Source organism: Aptenodytes forsteri, unplaced genomic scaffold (genome assembly GCF_000699145.1).
Source record: "Aptenodytes forsteri isolate BGI_AS27 unplaced genomic scaffold, ASM69914v1 Scaffold76, whole genome shotgun sequence".
Lineage (NCBI taxonomy): Eukaryota > Metazoa > Chordata > Aves > Sphenisciformes > Spheniscidae > Aptenodytes > Aptenodytes forsteri.
In genome coordinates, this window is record NW_008794444.1 from 251,876 (window position 1) to 268,573 (window position 16,698).

Here is a 16,698-nt window from a genome sequence, read left to right on the forward strand (position 1 = left end):
TATTTTCTTTCTCTCCCTCTCTTAAATATCATGAGAGAACTGAGTCCACAATATACTTAAAATTCAACACATATACAAGTTGGGGAATATGATTCCCCTCATCATTACTCTGTCACTGAGTTACATGGCTACACGGCCTACACAAAGGCGGAAGAGAACAAATGCTTAAAGATCATCTTTCTACAAGACAACATTTGAATGTCACTGTTATTTGATGCAATGTTGTTTGGTTTTCTTTTTAAATCTTGGAGGGAGAGAACGGCACATGTCGCAAGGTCTGTCTCAGAACAGGACTGTCTCCTACCACGTAGGAAGCCTGGCAGAAAGGGGCCTGGATCATGCCTGGGGCCTCTCAGTGATTCTGCAATGCAAACCATAATACACTTTTACTGCCCAGGTTACAGAGTTATCCAATCCTTCCCTATTCCTTCAGAGGAGAAATAAACAGGTTAATGCCGACTCATTGTCCATTGCTCTGTATTTTTAGATAGCTACTTGGAAAGCGAGTAACGTAGTAACCAAGGTGTAGCATTATTCACACAACCTATGCTTATCATGCACAGAAAGTTTCCTGGAAATGTATTCTAAATCTGATAAGAAAAATCCTCATTAAGAATCATTTGCTTGTTTAATTTTCACTTATTGAGCTTTAATGTACCATAAAAGTAAGTAATAACAACAGTACCTTAAATAAATACTGCTTGTCTTTTTCCATTAATGTTTTAAAAGCCCACAAACCTGCCTCTAGATACAGGAAGCTGCTGGAAAATAAAAACTAACCAATCATATAAACTAAAATGAGAGCTTTAAAGAATTTTTTGTTGAACACGGAGTTCAACAAAAATGTATTCTGTTCACTGTACACACGACACCAATGGGAATAAGAGCCAGTTCAAGTTCTAAGTTACCATTACTTGGGTAATAGTTTCAAGCTGCAAGGCACAGCTGTATGGGCCCAGCCAGACAGGCTATCACAGCAATGCTTTGATAGCATGGGGCCCTTAAGTGTCAGGATATAGAAAAGGCAGCAGTTGTTGGCTGTGAAAACAGTCTGATACAAACCAGATGGGGACTTACTTGATGGGCAACACAAAGGAAAACAATTGGCTCATTCAACAAAGTCAGGCCACTGCCCCAGAGAATTAACAGAAGACAATAACAGTCAACCAGAGTCGATGCAAACAAGAAACAGCCATGTGGTTACGGTTTAAGGAATTGTTTCTCCTCAGACTAAACATAAAGTTTTGATTTCTAATTCTTATATTCATTAATTTCAGTCTCGTTTACAAGCCCCCTCCTCTTCCTCCAAAGTCTTCCATATAATTAATTTATGTAGCACCAGCCTTCACACACCTACTTAAACAAGAAAAAAAATTACATGACAAAGGCAGCTATATTAATCTAATGTTTCCTGAAGAATGCCAAGACCACAGACAACTTTCTGAACCGTGTCAGGACAACATTACAGATAGACAGCACAGTGTGTTATCAGACACATTTGCATGCATATGGCAGTATATTTACGGATTATTTTTGATTTGAAATGCATAAAGCCCAGTAGGTCACATGCTGGGTTACCGGAGTACAGATGTCTTCAAGTTTTTTTGAAGAGTTCTTCTGGTTTCTTACTTAACTTTTTTCAAAAGTAAACCTCAGATCAATTATATTACCACGTAACAGTTTTGTTTGTCAGGCTACAGTTAAAAATCTATTAAAATAGCTACTACCAAACCTTTTTTGAAGCAATCAAAATTTAAAAATTGGCTATTTCAGCCATAACTCAAAAAAATCCCCAACCCATTCATTTTTAGAAGCTTGTAGAAGATTATGGTCCAAAATCTTAATTGCTCTTGCTCTTTTATTACAGGAAATATAAAAGTGACATGTGCAAAGGTATTTTGATTACAAATTACTTACAGAGATTGCACAATAAGTCAGACCTCTAAGGGCCTTCTGCAATTTCACTCTCAGACTAAAAACATCTGAACTTTCTTTCAATATACTTCAAAACATTCCCTCTGGCAGGCTCTGCACTGCAGTGCTCTACACGAGTGTGAACGGTTGGATGGCACATTCTGAAAGACAGGCACATACTCGGGACGCCCAAGCAAGTATGTCTACAAAATGCAGTGACATGCCGATGTCCTGGATGCCTCATGAAATCCCATCATCCTGGGACCCATCAGCTACAGCACACCACCACACATCCCCTGAGCTTCACCACTTCTGGAGATTGCTTGATGGCTAGTTCACAGATTTCTGAGCTAGCCGTGTTGCATGATGTAAACAGCTCCTAAACGCATCACTCGGACCTATGACGGGTATGCATGAAGTCTACTCTTCTTTCTAAGTGCTTCACTTTCCATGCGGACTTGCAAAAAGCAGCTGGGTTAAAGAACTGAATGCATGGTTCTCATTTAACAGCCCACACTGGACAGACAGAGCAAGGGAGTTTGTCCTTAAAGAAAGTTAAAAAAAAAAGTACTGAATTAATGAAGTATAGAGTCAGGCCCTAATTGTCATCTTAAGTGGTTCTAGCTTTTAGCTGCTGTGGTTCTCAAGCCTGTGAGCATAGTTTTACTTCCAAAAAAAAAAAAAAAAAGACTAAAACACAGCCTTGGCTGCATTCAAAACAACCACCACATATTGTAGGTAGAAAAGTAAGGTTTTTACCGCAGTTTCCTGCCATAAGCACAGAGCCAACACTCCAACAAAGCCGTTGTGTGCTGGGCTCTGTCTGAGCTAAAACATCTCTCCGGCAGAATCATGAGGCTTATTTCCAAAAGCACAGCCAAATTCTTGAAACCTCCAATGAAGGGGTGGGTTGTCACATCGTAGCAGAGAAGATTTTGCCTGCAGTGCTGCTATTATTCATTTTTCACATCATATATATCGAGGTCAGAACACATTTTTTACATACAGCTGAAGTTTTGGGTTGAGTCTCTTCATTAGGCCGTTTCTACTTAGGAACAGACCAGCCTTTATCAAGCCTTAACCTTAGAGATACTGGCTGTCGTAGCTTCGCATTTAAAAGCAGACGGGCGAGGAGCAAAAATCTCTTTAAATCCCAGGTCTGCCTGTAGAGGCAAACCCCAAATGCTCTTGTAAAAATGGTTTTGGACATCGTTCGTCAGAGAACGCCTCCACAAAGGACGGCATGTAAAGGCCAGCTGGAGCAGGGGGCGGCACGACTGCCCGGCCTCCGTTACAGCGAGGACTCCAACAGGAAACTGCTCCCCCCTTTCTTTTCTCTTTTTTTTTTTTTTTTAAATCAGGAAGGAAGCTTCATCTTCAGAAACAAGCATTCCCTGTGTAATCTCCCTGCTTGCCTGTCTCCAAGAGCGAGTCCAATTATGGACATAAGCAACATGCACTTTTAAGAAGTTAATTGTGTATTTACACCGTAACTCCAACTAGTAAATATTTCCCATTTTAATTTTGATTTACCTAACAGGGCACAATGGCAGCTGTTAAGTAAATAAAACAATTTTCTCAAGATCTGTAATTATGGTCTTAGGATTATAAAAACAAACTAAAAAAACCCAGAAATTAAGCAACTGCCAGCAAATTCCATGCTTTTTACTTCTACTGAAGATACAATGGCCCGACAAGGACAGAAACTGCAGCTGTTATACTGTCCTTAAACAAACATAGCTCTGCCCAAGTCTTGCAGAATGTACAGTGCATAAAACAAGGCTGTGATATTCAAACCTGAGATTATTACTTTACTGTAACAACCTGAGTTAGGATGGAGGTCTGCAGGTCGACCCATATTAAGTCTAACCTGCTTTGATTGCATAGTTTTGAGCCAAAACATAAATGTAATTCTACCAGACCCACAAAATGTGAGATACATATTTTCATTGTTCACTTATGGTTGATGCTTTATTATTTTGTATTAAAACTACGTGCCTATCTGTCATTAGGAAAGGAGTTAAAGAAAGTCAAAGTTGTGCCATACACAAAAAGAAACAGTCACCTCCCTGCAGTAAAAGCACTGGGGAAAAAAATGCATTTTACAGAACTGCTACATATTTTGTGTCACACTCAACAACTTTCACTCAGGTTGTTTAGAGCTGTGCTGAAAAACAGTTCTTCCTTCTTTAAAAGGAAAACATAAGTTTTAGATTAGAGAAGAATGACAACACAGATACAAAGGTTCTAAATCTAAATTAAGTTTTTCTAGGTGTAGGGATTTTTTTCCCCAAATGACAGCATTCATGATAAAAACCAGAACACAGTAGTCCACAGACAAAATTTAACCCATCTCCATCATCTACTACTGTTCCTTGCAAATGCAGTCACCAAAAGCACATTTGCAACCGATATTTCATAGATGAGGACTTGTTGTATTTTACTTTCAAAATTAGTTTTATGGAAGATGAAAAGTGTTTTAACCAAGTTTTACATTTGCACGTGTTATTCAACACTATTACAAAATGCAGTCCCATATGCAACCTCAGCAGTGAGCAACAGGTCACGCATGACAACTTTAATCTTCACTCACCAGTCCTCACCCTATTTTTAAGAAGAAAGTTACTTTGGCAGACTGCATTTCTCAAAATCAGCATATTAAAGAGTAGCATTACCATTTTTTATATAGTATTCTTCATTTGGAAGACATCCTAGATAACATTTACTCCATGCTGTTGCCTTATTTGAAAGTTTCCTGGGCTCCTAGTCTTAAGAAATCAATCACATGGGCACTGGAAACATATATTTATATTTAATTATAGGCAGTCTTTGTATCACTGTATTGAGAAGCTGGTGCTGAAAAAACCTGGCCTCTCTTCAGGGCATAAAGTAGAAGGTCTGTTTACTCCCAAAGTATCTAGAAAAAAAAGCAAATAAAGTACTTAGGTAACGAGACTGTTCAAGAGCGTGAAAACTGCCGGTAGGTCAAGCCCTCTCACAATATAAGCAGCAGTAAAATTAAAAAAATAACATTACAATTTGAATTCAATTTGACACCAATCATCTAAAAACCTGTCTTTATTGGCCACTTAGGTTCTATTAATAACTTTATAGCTATGCCTCGCCTCTGCTAGCAGTGCAAAAATTTACAAAGCATTAAAAAAGAAAATGAAAAAAGTTTAATGGCTGAGAATGACAGCTTTTGTACATCCCCCATCTCCTTTATAAAAGAGGTTTGGAGGCAGACAGTCAGAATCTGTGGGTTATTGATCACTCACATGAAGGTACCTCCGCTCGGCACATACACTCTTGTCCTAGTAATTTCTCTTCTACCCAGCCACTCCCCACACAAACAGCTGGCTCCTTCCAGTTTTTATGTAGTGCTTTAAAAAGCTGAATTGAGACCTTTTGATAACAGGTAAAGCTGAAGGATGTCCAGCTGCCTCTGCCCAAGGATCACAGAAACCAACACAGTGGGGAAAGCAGAAGCTGTTCCTTCTGTTGCGTTGCTCTCAGAGATACACAAGTCGCTGAATTATAAAGGGCAACACCTGCCATCCCCGCCAATCAGAAAATATAAAACAAACCCAGCACATACTGAAGACAGAAAGCCTACATTTCTCCTATCACGGTGCTATAAACGTTTCTCCAAGTTGAAATATGTGTTTGTAATACTCCTTGTCTTCACCTGTCACCATACAGTATCCATGCAATGTGTTGCCAGCACTCAAAAGGCATCAAGACTTCCTGGTCTGATACTGATGCCTTTTATAAAAGATAGGCAACTTTCACACTAAAAAAGAAATGTGAGATAAGAGGCCTACTTAAATGACGCTTAATCCAAGAAAGGATGATCATCCTAAAAGATCCTGTAGCGCATCTGCCAACTGAACTAACAGAGTGTCGGCAGCAGGTCTACCTGAGACAGCTGGAATGGTTCCTGACTCCAGCTCAGCTGGCATTGAGGTACCAGGCTGAAAACGATAGGGACTGAGGAGTGGAAATAACATCTTATTCAGGAAATTGTCTTTGCAGGCTGTACTCTCTGGCAGAGGCTGTAGCATACTCCTGGAGGTAGTAACTCCAACCAAATGCTCTGCTGAATAAGAAAAAGACAATGCTATTTCTTACAACACAACTTGTTATAGTGACATACTGAGGCACATTGTTTAGAACAACTAGGAATCTCAATTTAAATTCATTTGCCATCACTGCTAATGAATAGGCATGTGAATTAAAGTAGTACAAGACCATAAAAATCGAATGCCTCTTTACAACGTTATGACAGAAGATGTGTAAAGGGACTTCAGGCTCAATTATATGTATATAAATGAGTAGCAGGTTCAGGAGAGACTATTCTGATTATTTTCCATGACCTACCACAATACACAGGCCACAGAAGAGCTAAGCACGCTTACTTTCTAGACACACATCGGTTCTTTCTTATTAAACCATGGGCTCAGAGCTGTGGAACCACTAATTTGTGAGAAACTTCTCCCTCCAGAGAAGAGCTAACTGGAAACAGCCTTCGGGCTGATGTAAGCATTAAGTACATGGGGAGTCTCTGTCCTTAGGTGGCTTGCCCAAGCCCATTAATTTTTGTGTGCGTCCCCCCATTTATATAAGCAATGTTTGCATGAAAGGGGAAAGCAGGTCAGCCTAGTCAGTTTGCCACCATCTGCTTTTATTCAGTTACTCAAGATCAGTGCCAGTGGGATCAGTGCCCATTAAGGGGGTTTACTGTGTTTATTTTTTGCTCTTTACAATGAAGGCAACAGCAATTACTGTAAGTTTGTAAAAGTGCATACAAATCATAATACACAATACAAAGCTGCTTCAGTCAGATCCTAGCGTGTTTACGAATCCTACACAGGCTGTGAGAAAGGCTGCTTTGGCACAACAATTTGGATAGACTGGCGAGAAGTGTGTTAGTGTCCAGGAGATCTGAGACTGTATTTAATACTTGCTATCAAGACCATACCCTGCTTGCAATGCACAGCGACTCCAGCTGATTCACCACCCCATGAGAACCTTACACAAAAGAAAAAGCATCACATTCTAGCTTGGCCCCCGGACGGGCAGACAATAGATCGATTTATATAACTGGAAAACAGAACTGGTGAAAGGTCAAAGATAGACCGCCAAAGTGGAAATAGCAATTTAGGGGTCTCGGCTTGTACATTCCAACTCTTAAGAGTGGATAAGCAGCAGCAAGAGGTACTCTCCTCTTAATGAGAATTCTGCTTAGAATATGCCTGGCTACTAGAGTCACAAGCTACAAAAAAACCCACAATCCCAAACCCAACCAACACCCCCCCACCCCCACCCCCAAACCTGCAAATAAGGAAAAAATGGAAAAAAATGGAGAAATATGGAGCGTAGAAAGGCCCTACAGAGGGATCTGGAGAGGCTGGATCAATGGACCGAGGCCAACTGTATGAGGTTCAGCAAGGCTGAGTGCCGGGTCCTGCACTTGGGTCACAACAACCCCATGCAACGCTACAGCCTTGGGGAAGAGCGCCTGGAAAGCTGCCTGTTGGAAAAGGACCTGGGGGTGTTGGTCGACAGCTGGCTGCATATGAGCCGGCAGTGTGCCCAGGTGGCCAGGAAGGCCAATGGCATCCTGGCTTGTATCAGAACCAGTGTGGCCAGCAGGATGAGGGAAGTGATTGTCCCTTTGTACTCAGCACTGGTGAGGCCGCACCTCGAATACTGCGTTCAGTTTTGGGCCCCTCACTACAGGAAAGACACGGAGGTGCTGGAGCGTGTCCAGAGAAGGGCAACGAGGCTGGTGAGGGGTCTAGAGCACAAGTCTTCTGAGGAGCGGCTGAGGGAACTGGGGTTGTTTAGCCTGGAGAAGAGGAGACTGAGGGGAGACCTTATCGCTCTCTACAGCTACCGGAAAGGAGGTTGTGGCGAGGTGGGGGCCGGACTCTTGTCCCAAGTAACAAGCAATAGGACGAGAGGAAACGGCCTCAAGTTGTGCCAGGGGAGGTTTAGATTGGACATGAGGAAAAATTTCTTCACCGCAAGGGTTGTCAAGCATTGGAACAGGCTGGCCAGGGACGTGGCTGCGTCCCCATCCCTGGAGGTATTTAAAAGACATGTAGATGTGGTGCTTAGGGACATGGTTTAGTGGTGAACTTGGCAGTGTTAGGTTAATGGTTGGACTCGATGACCTTAAGGGTCTTTTCCAACCTAAACGATTCTATGATGCTATGAAATCTGCATTGCAGGGATGAGGCAGTGGTGCAGCATGCAGCTTAGCAGAACTGCCTGGCAGTCTGGACTGCTTTGGTTCCAGCAGGTAGTCACAAGTGTTTGAAAAGCAAATGCAATTATGAATTGAAATTTTTAAAAGAAATTCTAATAAACTTGGAAGTAAAATCCTTTACATTATTAAGATAACAACAGAAGATCCTCAGAAGCCTCTGGTGCCTGTGTGATGCAATACAGACAGCTGATGCTCAGCAGGCACCCATACGGGGCACCATATGATATTTTGAGGCAAAAAGGACATACAAACTCCAGAATGTACCTTGGATGCTTTATGCAGCAGTACCACAGGTTTTCAGTTTACCAGTATGAAAAAGGGACTGGTCCCTCATTATTTGCACATTACAACCCCCATGTACGAGTGAAATACCAGGCTTAATTTTGTCATTGCCCTGAACTTTAGTTTATGATAAAATGCACTTTGAGGGATGCCACAGGTCACTGGATTAGATCACCTGCCATCCTTTAAAATCTAGGCTTGAAGAGGGCATCAGATGAGATTTCTGGATATTTACCTCAAACCTCAGTAAATCTGAAAAAAGACAAGTAAAAATCCAAGTATTTGACAGTTTCCATAGGAAGCAATCCTTTAAGTACTGATCATGTCAGTTTGAATAAGTTTTTCTTTCCCTTTCCACAGAAAAAACGCAACTGGTGCTGGAATTCAGTGAAAATCCCTGTCGCTGTGTACAGACCAGAGGAAGGATTTGGTACAGGAATACACCCTGAACCTCAGCAAAGTAAGTGTACTTTAAATGCAAAGATCTGATCAAAAGGGAGAAAGGGGCAACTGTAACTGCTTTCACCTCCTTAAGTAATGGGGCTATATATGCCAGCCTCACCTCCTGAACTCAAAACTTCTGAGCAGAAACACTTCTTAGCCCACATTGGAAGGTTTCCTGCTTTATTCTTTTTACTGTATCAAAAGTGCAAAATACCTTCCCTCCAAAGATTAGCCATACCCACATCCAGCACGGAGCAGTCGTTGATTCTCATGAGGACTGTACAAGGGAAACTTGAAGATATACAAAGCTGTGCAGATTTCACGATGGGTGTAAAGCATCATCTGTATAGGCACCAAGGGAAGACTAAAAAGGGAAGTTTTCTGCCTTTGCACATACCTCCCACAGCAAAAGCCTCAGCACAAGGTCAGAGAAATGTCTTGACAATACTGCAGCAGCGAGAGAGCACTGTATCCCTCTGTGCCATTTAAGGAGGCATGCAGTAAGAGGAGAACTAACACTCATCCTCTTAGAAGTTGAAGAAAATTGCCAAGTGAACAAAAACCTAATGCATGTAGATCCGTAAGAAAAGGGCCAGGTGATAATGTGGTGCGGAACTGGACTCCAGAGGAGAATGACTTCTACCCGAGCATGCCAGTCAGTAGGAAATCCTCAGACTGCAAGGCAATATGAGCTGGCTTAGTACAGTTTTCTTTAAGTATAAACTGGTTTTTTTTGGTTTTTCCATTTCTCCATCTGATTACTTGGATTTCAATTCATTTAGATGCCTCAAAAAATCAAATGACATTCTAGGAGTCTAAAAAACGTACCAGGGAGATTCATGCTTCACCTGCTAGAAGTTCCTGTTGTTCATGCCTTTTGCACAAATAAGTGAGGGGAAGAAATGAGAGGTCTAGGAGACCGGAGGATCATTTCCCAGGAAGAGATCTTTTGGGAATGGGTGCAAGGATGTGCACAGTCACATGAAAACTACAGCAGTTCCTGGCACTTGGTTTCCCAGGACCCTAACTTGAAGCAGCAGAACACACCCACAGCAGGAGGACATCATGGTCTACAATAAAATTTCTACACAAGACTTTGCTTTAAGCTATGAAAGATCAAACTTCTGTTTTAAAATTTTGTCTGAAAAACAACTGAAGTAACTCAGTGGGAAAAGAAGCAACCATAGATATAAATGGCACTTCTTAACAGATAAATAATATTTACAAAAGCCAAGAAATTCAAAACTCCTGTTCCAAATGTACTGTAACACAGCTAAATATTGACTTACAGTAATTCAAACTAGAAACTCTCAGGTGTGGCTACTGAGGACTTTATGCGGGGATAACACGCAAAATGCATTATTACTCAGATGCATGTTTTCTAATGCATGGGCTATCATGTGCTGCTATGGTCACGTGCAGAAAAAGCAAATGAGAACTCTGAGAACTGGTGTTCTAAACCACTTGGAACAGCTAAAAGCTAATGACTACTTATAGAAAAGACAGAGTTTCTGTGGGAAACTCAGCTTTGCCTTTCCTGACTTGCCCGAATGTAAAATATATTAACTGAATTATGTCAATGAGCCATCTGATAGCACAGGGAAGTAACTGTATAGGAAAACCAGAGTCAAAATAGACCAGAAATAAGAGTTCTGAAGAAGCACTGAAAAACTTATATAAACCTCTAACAGGACATTTGCTTGAAAAATGCCATAATTACAGCTAACTGATTTCAGGACTTCAATTTCCAAGATCTTCTCTCAGAAATTAGTCAAATTCAAGGAGCAATGTAGGCTACGCAAACTATTCCCACCTCTCAGGTTGTGGTGGTACTGACTACAGCGTGAAAGAACAGCTCCATTTTGCTTCACTAGCTGCTATTTTCAGGGTGGTATGGATGGTCTTTAACAAAAGCCTCTAGTGAAATTCAGTCCAAAAAAAGAAACAGCAGGATATTAAGGAGAAAGTAAACTTTCAGTAGAATAGTTTTTAAGCGTTTAACCAAAACAGTTCCAGTTCCAAGAAAAAAAATAAAGACCTTTAGCCTTATCCTAATCTTCTTCCTTCCTTGAAGCATCTGTTAGAGATTTGCCTCATGCCACAATAAGTTTTAAGAAAAAAATAACCCAAAATCTAACTCAAAGCAACGTCTGGCTGAAGAAGAGAGGCAAAAGAAGTATTTAGTTATATCCGTATTTTCAACATTACAGTTTTCAATACAGCATAATGTCAATGTTAGCACAGAACTAGCCCATTTTCCACACTGAACAGGGACTCTGGAAGCTTTATTTTTTTATAGAGATTGTTTTAAGGGCTTCTTGCCCTCTTATTCATTTATTGCACAGATCATCTCCTCCCACAAGCAATTGTGCAATCTCTCTGTGGCAACAAAGCCAATTGCTTAGTGTCCCGATATTACTTTCCCATGTACTTAGGACTGCCTGAATATAATTCACTAGCCGGAGATAAAAAGGAATTACTATCATTAAGTTATGCTCTCTAGGTCACATTTTGAGAGTCTGTGCTGTAGAAGAATAATTAAGTGAAGATACATCTATCTCTTGGTTCTGAGCTGCTCATATTAAAGTTTAAAAACGCTCTGCAGTCAAGCATTGCCACCTGTTCTTTCATTTTAATTTAAAAATTCTGAATCATGTTAATGTAAGCCTGAAAACGCTTGTATTCTGGAAATATGTGCATTCACCAACCACAACAATTATTATCCTATTAAATTTATGAAGATATATGAAAGAATGGTACAAAGATTAAAGGGTATTATAAAGCCAAAAATATATGTGCATGTATATTATATACTACAAATATATGTTTTCAAACCACTGTCTCCACTATGTCTAGAGAAGGCACACATTTCAATCAATAATACATTCAGGCTTTATTTTCAGTTGTAACTTTCAGGAGACGTTACCCTTTCAGGCATGATATTGTAACAGTCCTACTGAACTTCAACTTTCATTAGAAGACATCAATCAACTTACTTTCAGTAAAAACACATGTTCGCTGTAGACCACAAAAATTTTTTAAACAACAAAAGAAAGCTCTATCATATATATATTTATGACCATAGACAAAAGATGAATCAAATCTTGTCATGTATTTATCAATTAAATAAAAAAGGCTTTTTTTACATCCAACTCTAATTTCCCTTTTCTCCCAACATCCTGAATTCACACTTCATTTCAGGGCTCCGGATTTTCTAAGCTGTAATAGTGACACAACCACTTACCCTTTAAACTCTGAAAAAAATACCTAAATGGTCCTGCCTCTGAAATGTTTCTCCATTTTCAGGCAAATACTCATTGTCCCTTGCTATCTCAGTAAAGGCAACCGTTTGACATGAAGTTTTTATAAACAGGGTGCTTTCAACTTACAGTAACAGATGTGCTTAATTTTAAAATGTTGTATTTACTTAAACCCATGTATACTTATCATGTTGCAAGTTTTCATTTTTCTTTCAAACGATTCTTATTAATTTTTACCCTCAACTTTTTGACTGATTAAGTTGCTGTGGCGAAGCTTATAAAGACAAGACCTTCTTGTGAAAACTGACAGACAGTTGTTTCCATTTGCAAATCCTCTAGATTTTTATTGGCTCATTAAATATGTATACTTTGAATGAGATTTAAATTATCCCAGTATAGAAATCTTTTTTTTGGTTCCTCTCAAAAAAAATTGACTACTGCCATCTCGTGGTCAAACATTTTCATTTGACGCACAGACATAGACTGTGCCCAAATACCTTGTATTACAGTACAGGTAAATTATTTTTTTTTTAAAGACAAATATTCCAGAAAACAAGACATTTGATAAAAAATATTTTCCTCCATTTCCAGCCCTCTCTAACACCCTACTCAATGATACAGGCTGGAAGTGGTGTCTTGTTAACACTTTGAGACAAAGTTGAGGTGTAAAATCATGAAGTACAGTGTTAGGAAGACTATCCCCCCTGTCCTCCTCCTCTCTGATGCTTAATAGCAAGTGTTAGGAAGAAGAAGAAAAGGAAGATTCCTATAATCGCTATTAAGGAAAACTGCTTTTAAAGTTGGGAACGGGTCAATCCTGCAAGGCAGACCTGCCATATAATTTCCTTTTTGGCGATTTAGGCGTCATACTCAACTTCCTGGAAATCCACTTTCCTTAGGCAATTTGGATTTTCTGAACACCAGAGGAAAAATACAGTTCTTCCTATCAGAAAAAGTAATTGCAATATTTTCCACCAATGTCAAATAAAAGTTAACCCCCATTTTTTAATAAATTAGGTCTTTATTTATCCACTTTAAAAACACATGTTGATAAATGTCCCTACAACAAAACATATACATGCACTACGGTGTGCCACTTCAGTTCTGTAAGCTTTTCCACGAATTGTCCATAGAAGCTAATCTTTACATTATTCATAACTTTCTTCATATGTAAACCATGGTTTTGAAATTAGGTTCCAAGTCCGGTGACCAATAACATTGGCCTAGGGCTTTTCTTACCACTTATAAATATTGGAAGCAAAATAATTCCATCACAATTATAATTCGATTAGATGTTTTAAAAAAGTTAAATGGAAGAAGTTCAAATAATTATTTTAAAAAGAGCTTGAAGGAAGAATTTGTCTATACTAGGGTGGAGCAATTATAATGGCATATAGTGTAGACATGCAGGTTTTTAGACTCCTGTTCTTAGCATGCAAGATTAAAACTGCTACATATCTCACTCTACCACCTCCACAAACGTATTATCTGCTAAAACAATTAAATATGGCAATAATACGCACAGTCTATATTATTCCAACACTGACTTGAACTACAATAAACAAAAAATATTCTCTCTCTCTCATGCAACATCCTTAATGCTTTTAACAAACACTGGTAAGTAACCTCAAAAAATAGCATGGTTATGCACAGATAATACATAGTGTCCTTCACAAAAGAAAATCACTATCTGCTACACACTAGCTTGAAGCCCATCTCAAACCAGGCCATTTTAACATTGAAAATCTCTTCTTTTTTTTCCACATCTACATCATCTTAACTTTGTATTATCTTTCAGTTGTCCCCTAGTACCCCTGCATTTTCTCATGTGTATGAACCACTGCCATCTATCACAACTTTATGAATATTTTGTTTGCTGAACAGCATTCTATAAAGCAATTAAGATTCAGTTGACTACATAATATGCACATTGTAATGCTCTTGGCAAATAAAAATTTAGATAAATACTTATTTGCAAAGATTCTGATGACTTACATACAGATAAATTTCCAATCCTTTCAGTGCACCCCATCAATACCATAACTATGTACACAGATATATACACACGATATATAAATGTTTGGGAATTTTGGGAATTTGATAGTAATGAAAACCAATTTAAAAAATCAGAACTTTATTACACATCAGTATACAACAACATTTTAAAGTGATATGCTTAACCAAAAGAACTATGTTTGCTTATTGACATTGATTTACCTTCTTGTTGCATCTCTTCAGACTTCCTTCTCACATGAATAACTCGGGGTCTCACAGTCTCAACCTGTGCAGCTCCTTGGCTTTCCTCCTATATATCATATATTAAAATTGTATTATAAATCTGACTTTTGATGTAAAAGCACAGTAAAATTATGCGGAGTGTCAAGAAGCATCCAAAGAGGTTTTTAAAGATTCATTAAAGGATATGCACTTGTTCTCCTTCCTTTCGGCTTCAAAAGAATTCAGATCTGAGTGAGCCTATTGCAATGCTATTTCCTCTAGATGAACGCCCTGGGAGCAGTAGGTATGGCAAAGAGCCATTTAGACCTGAAGACACAGGAGAGCCTCAATTTCTACCCAAAGCATGCGGTGGAAAGAACATAAGATTTCTCTGCCTTTCTTCAATACCCAGGACTTCTCCCTAGGTATTATCCTCCTGAGAAAAAAGAGAAAGTTGAAAGGGAAAAGAAAAATAAAAATTTCAGCACGCAGGTTGGAAAACCCATGCCAAGTATAAAATTTACTTCCTTGACCATGTTTTTAAAACCGTTTTCCACTCTTCCTGAAATGCTCTTCAGGACCTAGATCTGCAACAATGCCTATAGGAAAACAGTTTCTTAGAAGCAACAAATGCTCTGCGTGTTAAAAAGGGAGACATCATATTTGTCAAGTACGCTTGTTATCTTATGTGTTAACTGGAACAGGAATTGTAGCCCAAGGACATTCCACTACGTGTAGACAGGAAACATGAGAAGTGCAAAACATAGAGTCACGGAGTCCTAGAAGAATTAAGCATTCTCTAAGACAGACAAATTTGATTTCATCAGTTATTCTGTTAATTCCACAGATGAATATAAGTTTTTTAATGAAGATTCTTAAAGAAGGAGGAACACAAGAAAGATCATAAATGTTTGCATATCACACAGCATTTGTAGTCTATGGACAGAATTGCTGTATGACTTCTGGGAAAATTATGTGCCCTGAGAAGCAATGGCACGGGTATTCTCTTGAAGACCTGATGACAAAGTACCAGTGGTATTTTGCTCCCCAAAAGCTAAAAAGGAAGTAAAGGAAAGTATGCTTCAGTTCTGTAAGAGAAACCCTCCACAATTGTGGAGGCCACAAGTGAAACAAACAGCCAAAAAAATAGATGAAAAGAAGAAAATTTTTATGCCTGGCAAACAATAAGCACGGTGCCAACTACGCCATCAGGGCTTCCCATTTCTTTCAGCTAACAACTGTCTCCAATGATAACAGGAATGTCAACAGTAATGATATTGCTTCTCATGTACTTAATGATCATTTAAGCCAGTGTTGCAAAAATCAGGAGGAACAAAAAGACAAGCCGTTCAGTCATTGTCTTTTCCTCAATGGCTGCATGGACTTGTTTACACTCCCCAGTAAACAAAGCGTAGAGAGGGCTACACTAGTAGATAGCATGTCATCTCTAACAAGCACCAACACCTCACCAGCACAGCGACGAGCATAAGCTGACAAAAGTGAATATACATGCACCTGAGATCAAGCTAGCTTCTCCACAAGGCACTATGTGCATGGATAGACCAGTTAGGATTGGCACTAACTTGGGCACCTCTACACACCACGATGTTGACTGACTCTCTTCATCATTTAAAGCTGACAAGATAAGAAAGAGTTGAGATGATTTTCTGAAAGCAGGAAGGTCTCATGAAAATGTGATCAAAGGCCACCACTGTTATAGAACATTAATGGTTGGACTTGATGATCTTAAAAGCCTTTTCCAACCTAAACAATTCTATGATTAAACGTAAGCAGCATAACAGTATACTCATGAGTCCATATGAATTGTTTTTTGTTTTGCAGTTTTAATAAGACAAACCAAAAACCAGTTTAAACTGAACTGAGGTGCAAACAGAAGTTGAGAGATAACACATAGATTCATAACCTACAATTATGCATTCCTGAAGATTAAAAAAACGTCTTTTGAAATACTAAAAATGAAGGCTAATGAGAATACCAAAGTCACAATCCCACTTAAAAAATGTTGATTGTATAAAAACATTCATACTTATATAAGAACATTATGAAAATATTTTGCAACTAACTGATTTTCTAAGATTTTAACAATGCATTTGGGACTTCAAATGATTTAGATTTACCATCTTTGAAATGTTTAGCCACACAAATATGACCTCAGTGTTAATGTCCCGCCCATGATCAAAATGATTTACCTAGAATAGGAAGAGCCCAGCTTCCTTCTAGTCATTCTCTTGCTTCTTAGGGCTAAGAGCACAGGGGCAAAGTGGCCGCAAATAACAGTCAATTCCT

The 16,698-nt window shown here is 39.1% G+C and overlaps 1 protein-coding gene across 1 annotated transcript in view; it reads right to left on the reverse strand.

Moving 5' to 3' along the window:
- Positions 1-16,698, reverse strand: part of KIAA0586 (KIAA0586 ortholog) — a 76,192-nt gene that overhangs the window by 11,001 nt on the left and 48,493 nt on the right. The window contains exon 30 of the mRNA XM_009289824.2: positions 14,392-14,479. Within this exon, the coding sequence (XP_009288099.1) occupies positions 14,392-14,479 (88 nt within the window). The remainder of the gene's footprint in view (positions 1-14,391; positions 14,480-16,698) is intronic.